The sequence below is a fragment of the Symphalangus syndactylus genome, chromosome 11 (genome assembly GCF_028878055.3).
Source record: "Symphalangus syndactylus isolate Jambi chromosome 11, NHGRI_mSymSyn1-v2.1_pri, whole genome shotgun sequence".
In the NCBI taxonomy this organism is placed as follows: Eukaryota; Metazoa; Chordata; class Mammalia; order Primates; family Hylobatidae; genus Symphalangus; species Symphalangus syndactylus.
Window position 1 is genome coordinate 38133852 of NC_072433.2, and position 18482 is coordinate 38152333.

General features: G+C 46.5%; 1 protein-coding gene across 2 annotated transcripts in view; it reads right to left on the reverse strand.

Moving 5' to 3' along the window:
• SLC6A2 (solute carrier family 6 member 2) overlaps positions 1 to 18482 on the reverse strand; it is a 50766-nt gene that overhangs the window by 21443 nt on the left and 10841 nt on the right. For both annotated transcript variants that reach the window (XM_055298486.1, XM_055298485.1), the window contains 2 exons: positions 15254 to 15385; positions 12762 to 12999 (listed from right to left, as the gene is read on the reverse strand). In XM_055298486.1, coding sequence (XP_055154461.1) covers positions 12762 to 12999; positions 15254 to 15385 — 370 coding nt within the window. The remainder of the gene's footprint in view (positions 1 to 12761; positions 13000 to 15253; positions 15386 to 18482) is intronic.

The following is an 18482-nucleotide window of genomic DNA, read 5'->3' on the forward strand; positions in this document are numbered from 1 at the left end:
CTGTCCTAGAAGAGGCAAATCATCTGGGGAGATTCCAGGCTCATGGCTGCTTTTAAAAGACAAAAATCTCTTAAGTGCCTATTGCTCGCCTGGCCTTGGAGTAATAAATAGGGAAGGTTCCTGTCCTCACAGAACTCACACGTAAAGAGCAGTTCTCAGCAGGAGGGAAGACTGTTTGGCCCCCGACCCCCACCCCAGAGGATATTTGGCAATGTCTGAGATGTTTTTGATTGTCATGACTTGAGGAGAGGTGGTTCTACTGGCATAGAGACTATGGGTGCTGCTAAACATACTGCAATGTACAGGACAGTCTCCAATAACAAAAAATGATCCTGCCCAAAAGGTCCATATTGCTGAATCTGAGAATACCTGGTCTAGAGACTGAGACAAGAGTGAACATTTCTCCTATTGGGGAATAGCTACTAAAGCTAAAGATATGCTTACCCTGTGCCGTAGGTATTGACTCAATAGAACATCATACACATGTTCACCAAAAGACATGCTCTAGAATGTTTATGGCAGCATTATTCATAATAACCCCAAATCACAAAGTACTCAAACATCCATCAACAGTGGAATGGATAAATTAGGATATATTTATAAAGTGGAGTTTTGTTGTTTTTTTGTTTTTTTTTTTCTTTGAGACAGGCTCTCACTCTGTTGCCCAGGCTGGAGTGCAGTGGCACCATCACGGCTCACCGCAGGCTCAGCCTCCCCAGGCTCAGGTGGTCCTCCCACCTCAGCCTCCCAAGTAGCTGGGAATATAGGTATACATCACCATGCCTGGCTAATTTTTGTATTCTTTTGGTAGAGACTGTGTTTTGCCATGTTGCCCAGACTGTTCTTGAACTCCTGGGCTCAAGTGATCCAACTGCTCCAGCCTCTCAAAGTGCTGAGATTACAGGTGTGAGCCACTGCACCTGGCCTAAGTGGAGTATTATACAGCAATTACCTCCAGAGGGATGGCTGTAGCACACTCTAGCACACACTGCTGAGAGAAAGAAGTCAAAGCCAGAAGAGCACTTCCGTCTGACTCCAGTCATATAAAATTCAACAACAGGCAAAACTGACCTAAAGGATTAGAAGTCAGGAGAGGTGTATCCTGGGATGGGGGTGAGGGGGTTACTGACTGGGAGAGGACACGATGAGGACTTCAGGACATTCATCATGCTCTTTCCTGAGCTGGATGAGGTTACTGGCTGCGCTCAACAGGTAACATTTTCTGAGCTGTTGCTTGATGATAGTCACTCCTTTGTAATATGTTAGCTATCAATAAAGTGTTTGGGGTTTTTTTTCTTGTTTTGTTTCTTTTTTTTTTTTTTTTTTTTTTTTTTTTTTTTTTTTTTTTTTTGAGACAGAGTTTCACTATTGTTGCCCAGGCTGGAGTGCAACGGTGCGATGGCTCACTGCAACCTCTGCCTCCCAAGTTCAAGTGATTCTCATACCTCAGCCTCCTGAGTACCTGGGATTACAGAAGCCCACCATCATACCCGGCCAAATTTTTGTATTTTTAGTAGAGATAGGTTTTCACCATGTTGGCCAGGCTGGTCTTGAACTCCTGACCTCAGGCTATCCACCTACCTTGGCCTCCCAAAATGCTGGGATTACAGGCATGAGCCACTGCACCAGGCCTGGTTTTTTTTGAGTAAGAAAAACAAACAATCCTAAGGTGGTCTGAGAATATTGGGGTCCCTTGTACAATCTACAATGAAGAAATGATAAAGAGAATTGAAAACAAAATGACCGTTTGCTAATGAGAATCTAATCAAAGTTGGTTAGGAGCTAAGGAAAGGTCAAATAAGACTGACTGCTGAAACAGTACAGCAGGTCCCAGGAGAGAAGGGTTCCCCTGACCATTCTGCACCCTTGCAAGGCAAAGCAAGCAGAAATGGGAACAACTTGGTGTGGTATTTGCTCTGCACCCTAATCGTTCATTCGTCACTGAAGGCCCACTGTGAGCCAGCCCATCTGGGCCTCGGACACACACAGGAACTGCTCGTGCACCGTCCTGACTCTGCCTTGGTGGGCTTGTATTGTAGCATGGGAGGCAACACTACACGCAAATTCACAATAAAGCATGACACATGTTGGGAGGTTCAAGGGAGCTGCAGGGGCCCCCAAAACGAGTTCCCACTGGGTTCTTCTCTGTGCCTCACACTCAGAGGCAACAGTCAGCTGCACATTGCCCAACACCCTTCAAAGCCCAGATCCAGTGTCACTTCTCCTGGGAGGGCCCCCGATCATCCTTGATAGGCATCTTTCAACTCTTCCAGTTCCTGTGGCTCTTGACTCAGTTGCTAGGAGAGCCTGCCTGTTCCTGCAAGGTCAGGGCTAACTGTATACAAGGGTCTCCCAGGATGAGGAGGTGAATTAACCATTCCTAGTCCCCAGTGCTAAGCCCAGAAGTGGCAGTTAGACCTGTTAGCTCATGAGAGATCATTGGATTAGAAAAAGATAAATGCTCCCAGCCTTTCTTGCTAAACCCAACGATCCCTCTACTATATAAAATGAGATCCCAGGATCACCCCAAGGAGAACGAGTAAGGAAAGAGGGTCAGTCTCCCATACACTCTCAATCTTTCTCTTAGCAACTCCTCCCCTCACTTGTGGCAAATTTCTAACCCTTTTGCCCAGATCTTTCATACTGCCCAGGGCACCACACATTTTCCCATACGGAAACTTCCCTGTCTCATTCTATAGGTGTTTGCGCTCAGCTAGAGGTCCATTCAGAAAGCAGCTGCTTAATAGATTTATATAGCCAGGCATGGTGGCTCATGCCTATAATTCCAGCACTTTGGGAGGCCAAGGCAGGCAGATCACCTGAGGTCAGGAGTTCGAGACCGGCCTGGCCAACATGGTGAAACCCTTTCTCTACTAAAAATACAAAAATTAGCTGGGTGTGGTAGTGCATGCCTGTAATCGCAGCTACTTGGGAGACTGAAGCAGGAGAACTGCTTGAACTTGGGAGATGGAGATTGCAGTGAGCGGAGATCTTGTCACTGCACTACAGCCTGGGCAACAGAGCGAGACTCCATCTCAAAAACAAAAACAAAACAAACTAAATTTACGCTAAAGTGTTAGAGGCAAACAGCTTAATATACTGTCCTTCCCTGGAAGGTGGCTTTAATTCCAAAACACACACTAATGGCAGGTGGCTTTAATTCCAAAACACACATTAATGGCAGACACACATCTGCCAGAGGCAGATGACAGCCCTTGCTGGAATCATCCCGAAGGATGCAGGAAGATTCCAGGCTTGTAAGGAAAACATATACCCTGAGTCTGGAAACTTACTTAGCTTACCCTTGGGTAGGAATTAAAATTTCTTTCCAGGCAGGTGAAAGAAAGGCTGAAGACCACCAGCGATGCTGTTTCATTCACTTTTTCATCATTTATCCACTCAAAATAGGTGTATGTTATTTGAAAGAATATGAAGGAAAACGAAAATGTGGCACAGAAATTGTCTGAGCTCTGGGGTCAGACAGACCTGGCTTCCCATCCTAGCCCTTACCACCAGCTCCTGTGTGACCCGAATCCTTTCATCAATTCCACAAACTCTCTCTGCATCTCTACTCTGAGCCAGGCAGTGTGCCGGTGGCTGGTGGCATGGCCGTGGAGAAGCAGGTGATGGCTCCAGCCCCCTGGGGCTCACAGGCAAGGGGACAGTAGTGCGTGTAAGCATTCCCCATCACCGAGTCTTTCCCTTTTCAGTGAAAGGGCTGTGATGAGGGCTGAGTTACAGAATATCAGATAATAATACCCTGAACCTAGGAAATGCTCAATAAATCGTAATTATAATGATCGTTATGTTTGAGTCCTAGGCTTCAAGGAGCAGCAGGTGTCAGCAAGAGAGTCAGAGGTACCCAGAAAACTCAGTAGAGGGGGTTGGCTGGGAAGACTCCGCTGTGAAGGTGGCAGGTGCCTTCTCTGCTGGCCAGAAAGCTGACAGGAGGTGCACAGGTATAGGGGAGAGAGCAATGGGGAGAGGGGATGTGAGCATGCGTGAATGAATGAGCAGAGTGGGTGGGCCATCAAGGTCTACCCAGACCAATGCCCCCTCCCCAGAATCCCTCCCATCCCTGCAGCTCCCAGGCCAGCTGTTGTGGCCTTAAACTCTCACCCTGCATCATCTTCCCCATGCAATCAGTTGCTGTGTCTGGTCCCGCTAATCCTGTCTCTTGGTTGCTCCCTCCATCCCCACCCCCACTGTCCCCATCCCAGGCCAGACCCACATTCTGTCTGTGATGGTTAATATTGAGTGTCAACTTGATTGGATTGAAGGATGCAAAGTACTGTTCCTGGGTGTGTCTGGGAGTGTGTTGCCAAAGGAGATTAACATGTAAGTCAGTGAACTCGGAAAGGCAGGCCCATCCTCAATCTGGGTGGGCACCATCTAGTCAGCTGCCAGTGAAGCCAGAACAAAAGCAGGCAGAAGAACATGGAAAGACTAGACTGGTTTAGTCTTCTGGCCTACATCTTTCTCCCATGCTGGATGCTTGCTACCCTCGAACACCGAATTCCAAGTTCTTCAGCTTTGGGACTTGGACTGGCTTCCTTGCTCCTTAGCTTGCAGACAGCCTATTGTGGGACATCACCTTGTGATCGTGTGAGTCGATACTCCTTAATAAACTCATATGAGATCTATATCATTAGTCTGTCCCTCGAGAGAACCCTGACTAATACACTGTCCTTCCAGAGCTATTGTAAATGACTCCCACCCTCTCCCAAACCCAGTCTCTCTGCCTCCTGTCAGCCCCCTTAAATCCACTGTCTGTGCCACTGCAGAACCATCCATCCAAAGTGCTGTTCTAACCTTGCCACTCTCCTGCCTCCAAAGCCTCAGAGGCTTCTTAGTACCTAAAACAGTGGTTCTCACTGGAGGCAACTTTGCCCCTGCCTTCCAGAGACATTTGGCATGTCTAGAGAGATATTTTTGGTTGTTACATCTGGAAAGGAGGGAGATGCTGCTGGTTTCTAGAGGGTAGAGGCCAGGGATGCTGCTAAACATCACAGATACACAAGACAGTGTGCCCCCCTGCCCCCCAACAAAGAATCATCCAACCGAAAAAGTCGAAAGCATTGAGGTCCAGAGGATAACAATGTAAGTCTCTCAGAATCTGAGGCCTTCCACAGTCCATCCTGTGCCAAGTTCATCCCTGGCCTTGCCACACTCTGCCTTTCACCCCAGCAGCAGCAAGCTACTTGTCAGTCCCCAGTTATAGGGTACATCTATGGCTCTGGGCCTTGGGACCTTCTGTTCCTTCAGCCGGAACACAGGTCCGAGCTCAATTTGTCTGCCTGGCTAACTTCTCATCCTGTTAGTCCTAACTCAAAACGATCCCCTGACTTAGACCCGTCTGCTATGTCCTAAGAGCGAGAGAGAAAGAAGAGGAAAGGGTGGCAGAGCATACACATATTTAAAAAGACAGAGGACCAGGCTGGGTGTGGTGGTTCATGCCTACAATCCCAGCATGTTGGGAGGCCAAGGCGTGTGGATCACTTGAGATCAGGAGTTCGAGATCAGTCTGGTCAACATGGTGAAACCGCCTCTCTGCTAAAAATACAAAAATTAGCCTGGTGTGGTGGCGCATGCCTGTAGTCTCAGCTACTTGGGAGGCTGAGGCAGGAGAATCACTTGAACCTGGGAGGCGGAGATTGCAATAGCCAAGATTGAGCCACTGCCCTCCAGCCTGGGTGACAGAGTGAGAATCTGCTTCAAAAAAAAAAAAAGGATAGAGAACCAGAGGCATATACTGACCCTATCTGATGCTTAATTCCACTTCTTCCTGTGCCTTTATGGGACAGGTGTTGAATTGTGTCAATTGTCATTTGGTTGACTTGACTATCCAAATAATGGGAATAAAAAGGCATGGAACCAATCATCCTTGCCCTGAAACTTGCCAAAATGCCTCTGGTGTCCAATCTCATGGTTGAAATGCCCCCCAACAGGCCCAGCTGATGTCCCATGCATTCAAAGTCCACTTTCAGGGTTGTGGAGGTTGTCTAGGTATTTCATCAGTGAAAAGATCTGGACTCCCAAGCTTATACCCAAGAAAATCAATGAGAATCCAGCTTCCTTTCCCCAGCAGGCCCAAGCCTTGGGGTTTAGTACAAGAAACTTACATCAATTTTAGTTTTCCAGAAGTTTAATGAAAATGAATCATCGTTAAGTGTACTGTCCAGGCTTTCCGAAGTCTACACACCAAAAAAGCTCAATTTCTCACTTGATATTTAGCACAGATGATTGATACTAGGCTGGAGGGAGACTTCTCTTCCTCACCAGGGACCGGCATGGGGTGGAAGTTTTCTATTGCCAGGCACATGTTCACCAAAGGTGGCCTTTTACAGATAAAGTTACAGAGCTGCAGAGTTTCTTTTAGCTGTGGGGCTGCTTGGCTTCAGGCCTGGAGCCTGGGGAGAATAGCAGTTTTGTTCCCTTGAATGCTATGCTCAGTCCATCAGCCTAAATGACTACAGGATGGTAACAAAATTGGCCAGGAGGTTGGCAGAAAGAGAAAAAATTTTCTATTTCCTCAGGATTGGCACTAGCAGTCCCACTCACTGGGTCCCCAAACTGAGTTGAGGGGATGTTTTCCAAGCAGAAACATTTAGACAAAAGGGCAGCATGCCATTTAAAAAAAAAAAGTCCAGAGGCAGCTGATGACAGTGCTGTGCATTACAAAGCACAGAGGCAGGCTCCAGGTAAGAAAGGGTGGCATGAGAAGAACTCCTATCTACCTGCAGAGGCCCCTGCACTCCCAGCTCTGCCACTTACCTAAAACCTGAGCCTCCACTCTCGTATCTGTAAAATGGAAATGATTTCCACCTCCATGAACTGTGAAGATTAAATGGGATTTGGATGTGAGGAGATCCTCATTGCTTGGCTGATGGTAGCAATGAAGGTTTGCATGGTTAGTAGAGGGAAGGTTAAGGAGAGGAAAAAAAGAAGGAAGATCTGTAGGGCAGAAGGCTCCTAAAATAAGCCCTGTAGGCCGAGCGAGGTGGCTCACACCTGTAATCCCATCACTTTGGGAGGCAGAGGTGGGTGGATCACCTGAGCCCAGGAGTTCAAGACCAGCCTGTGCAACATGATGAAATCCCATCTCTACAAAAAATATAAAAGTTAGCCAGGCGTGGTGGTACATGCTTGTAGTCCCAGCTACTTGGGATGCTGAGGTGGGAGGATTACTTGAGCCTGGGAGGTCAAGGCTGCATTGAGTCGAGACTGTGCCACTGGGTGACAGAGCAAGACCCCGTCTTTTTTAAAACAAACAAACAAACAAAAACCAACTCTGCATTCAGTTCTACCTGCATCCCCCAACCATTTCAGCCTGAGGATGCCATCTTTTCCCACCACTCTCTCCTTACAGCTGAGCCTGGGGGAAGCTTAGGGCTGTAATTAAAGTAAGTAGGGTCTCAAAACCTATCTCACCTCTCCCTCCAGCTGGGTGTCTCTGCTGGGGCCGACATACTAGCCATGAAGACATCAGCAGAGGAAACAAATGCTAACTGGACTAGAGACAAAGCTATCGTTTCCCATTTTAATTTGTAAAACAAGGGTTGCCAAGAGCAAAAAGAAAAATCACGCTTTTTCCTTTATGGGAGGATGAGGGGGAGAGTGTGCAACCAATCACATGTGTCGGCAGCACTCTGCTCCACTATATTTACCACCTTCCCTTCCAAACCATGTTCACAAGACAGAAAGGCCTAAAACCCCCACCTTCAAGCTCTCTGATGGTTCGGGAATTTTCTGAGGCCATACTCCTCCTCAGAAGAGTGAAGGAGGCCCTAGATTTTCCATGACATGAGACTATAAAGATGTCGGCCAGACTCCAGCAGGAGTCCTACTCCAAGACAGAAGAGCGCAGTGTGTAAACAAGGGCATCCAACATTGGTTGGATGTTAGAATTGCAGGAGGGGCTATTGATGGAAATTTCTGTGCCCTGGTTGTACCCGGACCAATGAAATCAGAATCTCTGGATGTAGAATCCAGGCATCCATGCTCTCCAGGTGATTCTGATGTGCAGTCAAGGTTTAGAACCCTGGGCTAAGAGCTTGGGCTTTGGAGATAGACTGCCTGGGTCCAAACCGACTTTTAATGCCACTTCTAAACTCTATGACCTCAGACAAGTCACTTACTGATTTGTGCCTGTTTTCCCATTCATAAAAATAATTTTAGACCACAGTGGTCAGGATTAAAATGTAGTATAGAAAGGGTGCTTTGAACTATGTCTGGAATACAATCCAAGCTGAGTAAATGTGATGTGTGACCATGACAATATTTCTGCATAATAACAAACATGTGTAATGGGTAGAGGCCAATATAACACAAAGGTTAAGGGTGCATGCTGTGAAGTTTCCCTGCCAGGCAGGGCTGGGGTTAGAGTGAGGAGAAGTAAGCTCCTACGGTGCAAAATGGGAGATGCTCATTCTCAGGGTCTTGCAAATGCACACTGGCTGGGTCCAAATCTTGGCTCTGTGCAGTAATAGTTGTGTCGTTGTGGACTTTACTGTCTCAACTGTGAAATGAAGCCTCCCCAAGAGTGTGACAAGGATAAAAGTTACAAAAACCTCATTAGGTGGGTGAGGCTTAAATCAAAATAATACATACGAGGAAGTTAGCAGAAAACCTCATACACATAGTAAGACGTTAGCTATTAATGTGATGGTGAGGAAGACAGGTTTCTTATAGCAGATGCTGACGTTCAGCTACAGCAATGATTCAGATCCTCTGGAAGGGCTGGAGAGGTATTTGAGAATTTGATGACAACTATAGACCCTCTCCAAGAAAAATTCTAAAACACATAATTTTTACATATGCCTGTTAAAAGTCCTTGGGAATCATGAATGGAAACAGGTGGATGCAGGTATAGGACCCTTAGCAAATTCTCTGCGGTGAACCATTGAGGATATTTCCTGGATCCTGAGAACACTGACTCCCCTGAGCCCCAGGAGGCAGGAGACTTTCCAGAAGTCTCTTTCAACCAAACTAAATCCCCCTGGCCCTTCTGCACCAAGATGGCAGGGAAAGCACTGGTCCCAGGATAACCCCAATCTCCAGATAATCAGGACTCATTCCCAGGTTCTGGGCTTGGGGAATCCACAGGACTGAAGGAGAGGAGCCCTAAAGTTTTGTTGTTTGTGAATGTTTTTTTTTTTCACACTTTTTTGCACTGCCCAATACAGTAGCAACTGGCCACATATGTCTATTTAAAGGTAAATAAAATTAAATTAGTAACATAGCTCATCAGTCACACTAGCCACATTTCAACTGCTCGGTAACCACCTGTGGCAAGGGGGTACTCTGGTGGATTGCACAGATATAGACCATTTCTTTCATGGTGGGAAGTTTTATTGGGAAATCTTGCACTAGGCCAGGAATCAGCACACCACGGCCCCCAGGCCACATCTGAGCTATGGACTGTTTAGGTATGACCTGTGAGCTAAGAATAGTTTTACTTTTTAGAGGTAAAATAAAACAAAGAACATGCAACAGGAACATATGTGGCCTGCAAATTCTGCAATATTTACTCTATGATCTTAAGCAGAAAAGTTTGGGGACCTCTGCTCTAGACCATGAGTGCCCTGAGTGTGGAGTTCAGGTGGAATCTATCCTGTCTGCCCCACAAGTTGTAACAGGTACTTTCTCCTTACCTGTTAGCATGTTTGTGTAGGGATTGATAAAATGGAATTGACCTACGCCTGAGGGATGAAGACAATGGATGCCACATTGTGAACAGAGTGCTGTGCAAACATTTTAAATCAGGTGGCTGAAAACAAGTCAGTCATCACCCTCCTCAAGGACATAAATGGATGAAGTAGAGGCTGAGAGGATTCAGGGAAGCCACAAATTAAATAATGGTGGTTACAAGCTCACACCCAACAGAATGGCTATTATTTAAAAAATCAAAAAATAACAGATGCTGGCAAGGCTGCCGAGAAGAGGGAATGCTTACACACTGTTGGTGGGAATGTAAATTAGTTAAGCCCATGTGGAAAGCAGTTTGGAGATTTCTCTAAGAACTAAAAATAGAACTACCATTCAACCCAGCAATCCCATTACTGGGCATCTACCCAAAGGAAGATGAATCATTCTACCAAAAAGACACCTGCGTGTGGATGTTCATTGCAGCACTACTCAAAATAGCAAAGACATGTCATCAACCTACGTGCCCATCAATGATGGATTGGATAAAGAAAATGTGGTGGCTGGGTGCGATGGCTCATGCCTATAATCCCAGCACTTTGGGAGGCCGAGGCAGGTGGATCACCTGAGGTCAGGAGTTTGAGATCAGCCTAGCCAACATGGTGAAACCCTGTCTCTACTAAAGATACAAAAATTAGCCAGGTGTGGTGGTGGGTGCCTGTAATCCCAGCTACTCAGGAGGCTGAGGCAGGAGAATCACTTGAACCTGGGACACAGAGGTTGCAGTGAGCCGAGATCACACCACCGCACTCCAGCCTGAGTGACACAGAGAGACTCCATCTCAAAAAAAAAAAAAAGGAAAAGGAAAATAAAATGTGGTACATATATACCATGGAATATTATGCAGCCACAAAAAGAACAAAATCATGTCCTTTGCAGGGACATGGATGTAGCTGGAGGCCATTATCCTAAGTAAATTAATCCAGGAACAGAAAACCAAATACTGCATGTTCTTACTTATAAGTGGAAGCTAAATATTGCCTACACATGGACATAAAGACAGGAACAGTAGACATTGGGGACAACAAGAGTGAGGAGTGAGGGAGAGAGGGGGACAAGAGTTGAAAAAGTACCTATAGGGTACTATGCTCATTACCTGGGTGGCAGGTTCAATCACACCCCAAACCTCAGCTCATGCAATGTACCCATGTAACAACCTGCTTGTCTACCCCCGAATCTAAAATGAAAGTTGAAATAAATAATAATAATAACAACAACAATAATAGTAATGAATTAAGACTACAGAATAAAATAAATATCCAGGAGCCCATACTGATATAAATGAATAACTGAAAAAATAAATAAACAGGAGAGAAGGGACAATTCTTCCTTAAAGAAGAATTCCAATTAATCTAGAAGGAATGATAGGCTGGGGGTGGTGGCTCACGCCTGTAATCCCAGCACTTTGGGAGGCCAAAATGGGTGGATCACCTGAGGCCAGGAGTTCAAGACCAGCCTGGCCAATATGGTGAAACCCCATCTCTATTAAAAATACAAAAATTAGCCAGGCGTGGTGGTGTACACTTGTAATCCCAGCTACTCAGGAGGCTGAGGTAGGAGAATCACTTAAATGTGGGAAGTGGAGGTTGCAGTGAGCCGAGAGGGCGCCACTGCACTCCAGCCTGGGCAACAGACCGAGACTCTGTCTCAAAAAACAATAAAATAAAATAAAATAGAAGAAATGATGGAAATAGGAAATTATAACTAGATAAACATTATGGTAATAGTCCTTACTTGCAAGAATCATCAACGAATGCTAAGAAACGTGGACAAAAGTATGATGAGAATCAAGACATTTGCATAAACTCAGTCTATGTCCTTAAAAGACACATTACTTAAAAAAGGAAAATAACTTTCTCTACACAGGAGGAAGCTGGCAGTCTCCACCTTAACCAAGTGTACAAGGTTAACATCACAAGTAACAAGACATTGACAGCATGTCTCCCCACCCCCTGATGGAATGCACTGAGGAGGGCACGCATCATTTCTAGGGTAATCTTGCCAAAATGCATAACCACAGTTTAATTATGAGAAAACAACAAACAAACTCAAATCAATATTTCACAAAGTAACTGGCCATACTTTTCAAGTGTCAAGGTCATGAAAATCAAGGAAGAGCAAAGATTGGAGAAGATTAAAGAAACATGGCAACTAAATACCTGAAAAGAACATGAGTGGGAAAATTGGTGAAATTCAAGTAAGGTCTGCAGCTTGTTAGCTAACAGTGTTATCAATGTTAATTTTCTGGTTTCAAACTCGTACCATGTTTATGTAAGTTGCCAACATTAGGGGAAACTGGGTGATGGGTATATGCACTATTTTTACTACTTTTAATGTATAACGGTATTTCAACATAAAAGTTTCTTTTTTTAAATGATATTCTGCCTTGCACCAATGGCCAGTGCTTCTCGTGCACACATGGTCCAAATAATTTCTCAGAGCTGCGTACAGCTTGCCTGCTTCCCGCTTCTTGAATTTTCTCCAAGCTCTGATTACGTTCCCCCATGGGAACTCCAGAAGGACAGCAGCCCAGGGTGAGTCAGACTACAGCTTCAGGGTCAAGTCAAGTTGGGTTCAACCTGCAGCTCATCGCCTGCCCTGGAGCCCCAGTTCTTCCCTTGTCTGACATCATCAGTTCCTATGTCACCTCCTCAGAGAGGCCTTCCCTGACTACCCACGCAACCATTCTTTTCCCTCCATGATTAATTTTTTCCACATACCTGGTTTCAGTTCTTTAAGAGCAGTTACACACCCCAGAAAGTGTTGCATTCCCTGAAGTGCACACACACTCTAAAACATTCTCACTCCCTTACCTGTTTATTTGTGTATTATCTTGCCTGCCTCCACTTCCCTGCCCCAGAACACAAGCTCCTCCAACTACCTTGACCGTGGCTGTGTCCTCAGCCCCTCACCCAGCATCAGGCCAGTGGCTGCTCAGTAAACATTAATATCCTGACGGCATGTGTCTCCTTGGTCTGTGACTTTCCTTAGAGTTTGGCTCAGGTCATACCAAGCACTGGCCTCAACAGGCCCAGCACAAGGGGTCTGTGACTTACTCATAAAACTCGGCTGCTGGCGTGAACTTGTACTTGGAGTACTTGGTGTGGTTGCCAAGCACGGAGCCATTGAGGAGCTTGGGGTCGGTACAGTTGGGGCTGTTCCAGGTGTGGCCACAGTCGGTCCAGGGCAGGTTGAGGGTGAAGGAGGAGAAGAGGTAGTAGAGTGACCAGGCGATGATGACGTTGTAGTAGAAGCCAACGTACAGGGCGATCAGGATGACAGCATAGCCAACGCCTGGGCGGGGACAGGGGGTAAGGCAGGAGTCTCCCAGGCCCAGCCCCACAGCCACCTCTCCTTGGGTGTGGCTCCACCACTGCACTCCCATTCCCTCTGCCTGTCGTTTCCTGCAGCACAGCGGTCCCCAACCTTTTCAGCACTAGGGACCAGTTGCATGGAAGACAATCTTTCCACAGATTTTGGGGTGGGGGTAGTTTCAAGATGAAACTGTTCCACCTCAGGTCATCAGGCGTTAGTTAGGTTCTCATAAGGAGCACACAACCTAGATGCCTCTCATGCGCAGTTCACAGTAGGGGTTGCGCTCATATGAGAATCTAGTGCCACGGCTGATCTGACAGGAGGCGGAGCTCAGGCAGTCATGCGAGCGATGGGGAGCAGCTGTAAATACAGATGAAGCTTCACTTACCCACTGCTCACCTTCTGCTGTGTGGCCCAGTTCCTAACAGGCCACCGACTGCACAGTTATTGGTCAGTGGCCCGGGGATTGAGGAAACGTGCTATAGCAGATTGACAGAGTCCATAGGCCCCTGCCATCTCTTTGCCCGAGAGCTCTCTCTTTCCACTGGAGCTCCCCTGCTCACTCACCACCTTCTTGCCCCCAGTGGGCAGCCATATTAGGAGCTGGATTGTGAGTATCCAGCTCCCTCACCCCCTGGGCAGGATAACACTGAAGGGCGTTCACATTCTCCCCTGATGGGACTGAGCTCCCTGCCCAGGGTGGCACTGACTTGGTGCACACCCTTTATGGCTGCCTCCCCTTCCCTATCCCCAGTTGCTGCTTCCTAAGGATCACTTCCCGCACTAACTCCTTACACTTACATCCTTGTCTCTGAACTGCTTCTGGGGAAACCCAAGCAAGCACTCCCTGATTGGAACTTCAGCCCTGTGTGCTTTCTGGGTCCTACTCTCAACCACCTGCTTTGGGTGCCAGTATTGTGTTCCTCAATGTATCACAAGCTCCTTTAGGGGTAGTTCTATAGCTTTTTTCTAGGGTAGATGTATTGTTTACCTGCCCAACATTGCTTTTTAAGGAATTAGCCTTAAGATATGATTAGCCTGTGAGGTGTGGGTGAGGCTACTCCCCACTCTTCCTCCATCACGAGATGTATGCCTGGCCAATCAGAGCACTGCTTCCTCACAGCCACAGTGATTGGTTAGTAGATGGGCATATGACTCAAGTTAAACCAATGAGAATCTTCTCTGGGACCTTTAAGGAAGCTATGACTCTATAAGGGTTTTTGTTTGTTTACTTGTTTGCTTTTGGTAAAATTTAAACTTGGTAAAATTTAAGCCTGGGGTTGCTGATGGCCATCTTTGCAGGTACTTGAGAAGAATTTACCTGAGACTGATGCCAACAGAAAACAACAGATCTGAAACACAAAAAGAGCAACAGATTCCAGACAACATTATTTGGGCATCTGGATCTATCTATACCTGAAGCCAATCCCCGGACTTTACTGTAACCGAAGTCAATTCTCTTTTATACTGAAGCCAGTTTGAGTTGAATTTCTGACAATTAACAACAAAAAAATTAACAAATGCACATGTCTTATAAGACTCTTGCACCAGCTGTATCTCCCACAGGACTGAGTACACAGGAAGTACTTAGGAGACACATGCCAGCTGAGAAGAGGCTCATGGGAGTCACACTGGCCCTCATTGCCATCTGTGCCCAGTTCTCCAACCAGTGCTTGGGAGAGACTAACTCTTCCTCCATGCCCTTCTCCCAGCTGTATAGGGGCCAAGAAATAGCAGTTGCTCTGGCTACTTTCTGCAGATGTGTTCTTAGTCCCAAATGCAAGTAGGCTTCATGTTATATTTCAGCTGCAATCAATTAGTTGTGGCTATTGTACTAAGGATTTTGAATCAGCTTTCCGGCTGGGCTCAAAAAGATCCATGATCAACTTCTAATGTCTGCCGTGGGAGCAAAAGGAGAGAGTAGTGGTGTATGTGCTGGGTACTTCTGATACTTACGTAAAAATTTCCCATACAGGAAACAGACTCTCTGGTCACTCAGCAGGTAAGCTGGATTAGAACCCGGGTTTCCAGAATTTCTATGCTAATGCTATTCCCAACACACTGAATGCTCTCCATGTAACTTGGAATGGGGGACACTGTTGACCTTGTCAATACTTGTGAATCCCACATGACAGGAAGTCTACCTTAGATCTCACCACTGGAGCAGATTCCCCAAGGGCAACAGGGAAGCCTTTATGAACAACTGTGAAACTTCCTCCCACCCCTTCTTTACCTTTGAAGAATGGGCAGATTTTCCACACGGTGGCAGCCCCCTCCCGGTTGTACTGTCCCAGAGCCAACTCCATGTAGAACAGGGGCATCCCCGCGATGATAAGGAACAGTGTGTACGGGATCAAGAAGGCACCTGGAGGACACAGGGGCAGAGTGTGACCTGACAGACCCCTGCCCCTCCCAGTCTTGGATCCATGTCTGCAAGAGCTGCAAAGATCCCGGGCATCTGCTCAGCTGGCTGTTTCCAAAGGTGACGCACAGCAATCAATACTGATCATCATAATATTAAGAATATTTGTGGTAGTAATAATCATAACCATAATAATGAGGTTCTGTGGTCAAATTAGTAAAATCTAGGTTAAGCAAAGCAAAATAGGTTTGCTTCTTGCAGGCTTCTCCTAGTCTTTGATACACAAGTGCATGCTGTGATGTGCCAGGAGGGGGATCACAGGTGTAGCCTTTACTAGATTTATTTAAACACTGAACTTTTTCTTTTATGAATCATCACTCTGGGAATGCCAATCTAACCCAAACCCTTCCTTTTACAGGCAAGAAAATTGAGACCAGAGAAAAAGAGACAGTGCCTAAATTTACATGACGGAGTTTCTAATTTTGCTGGTATCCTATCACATAGGGTTGCATGTGGCTTTCCCAAACATGATCTCACTGGATTCTTCTTAGAGTTTCACAACAGCCTGCAAACATAATAACCAGTCAGGGTCATTATGTACCCCCAGGGCAAGCTGAGGGGCAGAGAAGGGAGTCTAATGGCTCCTGTTGGTGCTGCTGGTAGGTGATGGAAGCCGGATTCACATTCCGGCCTTGCGACCCACTAGGTCCCCACTGTTACAGGCAGCTGAGGCAAAGGGGCAGAGGTTCAAGTCTCTGACCAGGGAAGTTACCCACCCAGAACATCACAGAAACTTGATGGGGTCCCTGGGCACCAGGCAGCAATTCATTCCTGGGAGAATTCCTGGTGGACTTAGACTCATCTGAGTTGTGGAGACAATTCTCAGTACACCCTGGCAGCCCGGGATGTGCTTAGTGGGTTCTGACTCTCCGAGGTGACTCACTGGGACACATGTCATATGAGCCCCAGCTTGCAAGCATGCCCAAAGCAAAACACCAGCTCCTTTCCACACACAGCTGGAGGTGGCCAGGCCAGATCTAAACTCCTGTTACCACTGGCCTTTAGCTAAGGTGTTATAACCCTGGAAACCAAATACTCTCTGACCTACCCACATCAAGAAAACAGGAAATACTTTAACAATGGTAACATTAGCAATATTAACAATAGACACCAGCAGCTCACACTTGCTTGTCCCCTTCTGAGCTCCAAGCACTTCCTTTTTTTTTTTTAATTTTTTTTTATTATTGTACTTTAAGTTTTAGGGTACATGTGCACAACGTGCAGGTTTGTTACATATGTATCCATGTGCCATGTTGGTGTGCTGCACCCATTAACTCATCATTTAGCATTAGGTGTATCTCCTAATGCTATCCCTCCCCACTCCCCCCACCCCACAATAGTCCCTGGAGTGTGATGTTCCCCTTCCTGTGTCCATGTGTTCTCATTGTTCAATTCCCACCTATGAGTGAGACCATGCAGTGTTTGGTTTTTTGTCCTTGCGATAGTTTGCTGAGAATGATGACTCAATCCTCACCACAAAGATCAAAGATCATTATTATTTCCATTTTACAGATGTGGAAACTAAGTTTTCAAGATAGCAAAGAACTGTGGCAAAGTCACATGATACCTAGGGTCAAACTCACTCAGCTACTCAGACTATCAGTCTCCACTTGTTTCTCAGGGCGCCTCTCCTAAGTAGGAAGCATGAAGTGTTGGCCCTAATGCTGACAGACCCAGTCCCTTGTGAGTAGAAGATGAATCAGTGGTGGGGGGCAGGGCAGAAAGGAGGAAAAGGTAAAACTACTGGGAAATGAACATCTCCTGTGTATCAAGCAGGACCTGGGCTTGATCCCACTTACACTACCCAGAAACCCTCTGACATAGCAACTGCTATACCCATTTTTCAGATGAGGAAACTGAGGGTTGGAGAAATTAAGTGACCTGACTGACCTTATCCTGCTGGTAAGTTGTGGATCTAGGATTTGGGTCCAGGTCTGCCTGGCTCAAAAGCTCCAGAGCTGTTTCCAACATGCCCCACAGATTCCAGAACATTCCAGCCTAGATGAAGAACATGAGTCTGAATCGGATCAGAGGGTAGGTTGTTCTGAAATGGGGGATCTGGGACCAGCTAAGCCATCTGGTCTATTGGTCATAGGCTGGCCCAATGCTACAGCCACTGCTCCAGGCTGGAAGTCTCTGGAGCGGCCACGTGCCATTTCTCCCCTTCCTCATTTCTTCCTTTCATTCTCTTCGTTTCTCCCTCTCCCACATAGAGAAGGCTGGTTTGCCACCTGACTCATGTCCCTATGCACATTGCTGACAGTAATGGTGGTGCTGGTGTGCTGATGTAGATGGAGGTAGGCAGTGGGGTTGGTGAAAGTAACAAGTACCGTTTGTTGAGCACCTGTTATATGCCAAGCTGCACACAAGTTTTTACATAATTATTTATTTAAAACCACCCCTGAGAGAGAATTACCACAATCCCTTTTACAGATGAGGAAACTGAGGCTTAGAAAGGTTAAGTTGCTTGTCCAGCTAGCAAGTATGAAGCTTGGCTTCAAACCTGAATCTGTCTCAGCCCCACTCTGCCTTGTGGCCAACTGCTACTCCCCTTGCGGATCTAGAGCCAGGGCAAGAGGCAGTTAGATAGGTGTATTAAACTGTTTAATAGGGCCAGGCACAGTGGCTCATGCCTGCAGTCCCAGCACTTAGGGAGGCCGAGGCAGGAGGCTTACTTGAGCCCAGGAACTCAAGAACAGCCTGGGCATCAGAGTTTGAGGCTCAGTGAGTTATGATCATGCCACTGCCCTGCAGCCTGGGTGACAGAGTGAGATGCTGACTCAAAAAAAAGATTTAGAGAGAGAGAGAGAGAAAGAGAGAAGAAAACAAAACAAACAAATAAACAAAAACTCTTTGATAAGCCTAAAGATGGAAGTCAGTGGCCCAAGGAAACATGGGGAAGGAAAAAGCCAGGAGTCACTGCTCAGACCGAGTCACTGCTCAGACCTCGCCACTGTGGGTTGCCCTTGGCGACTCAATACTCTGCTGCATGGCCAAGGAAGCGGAAAAGCAACATCAGCCAGTTAACCAGGTGTCTCAC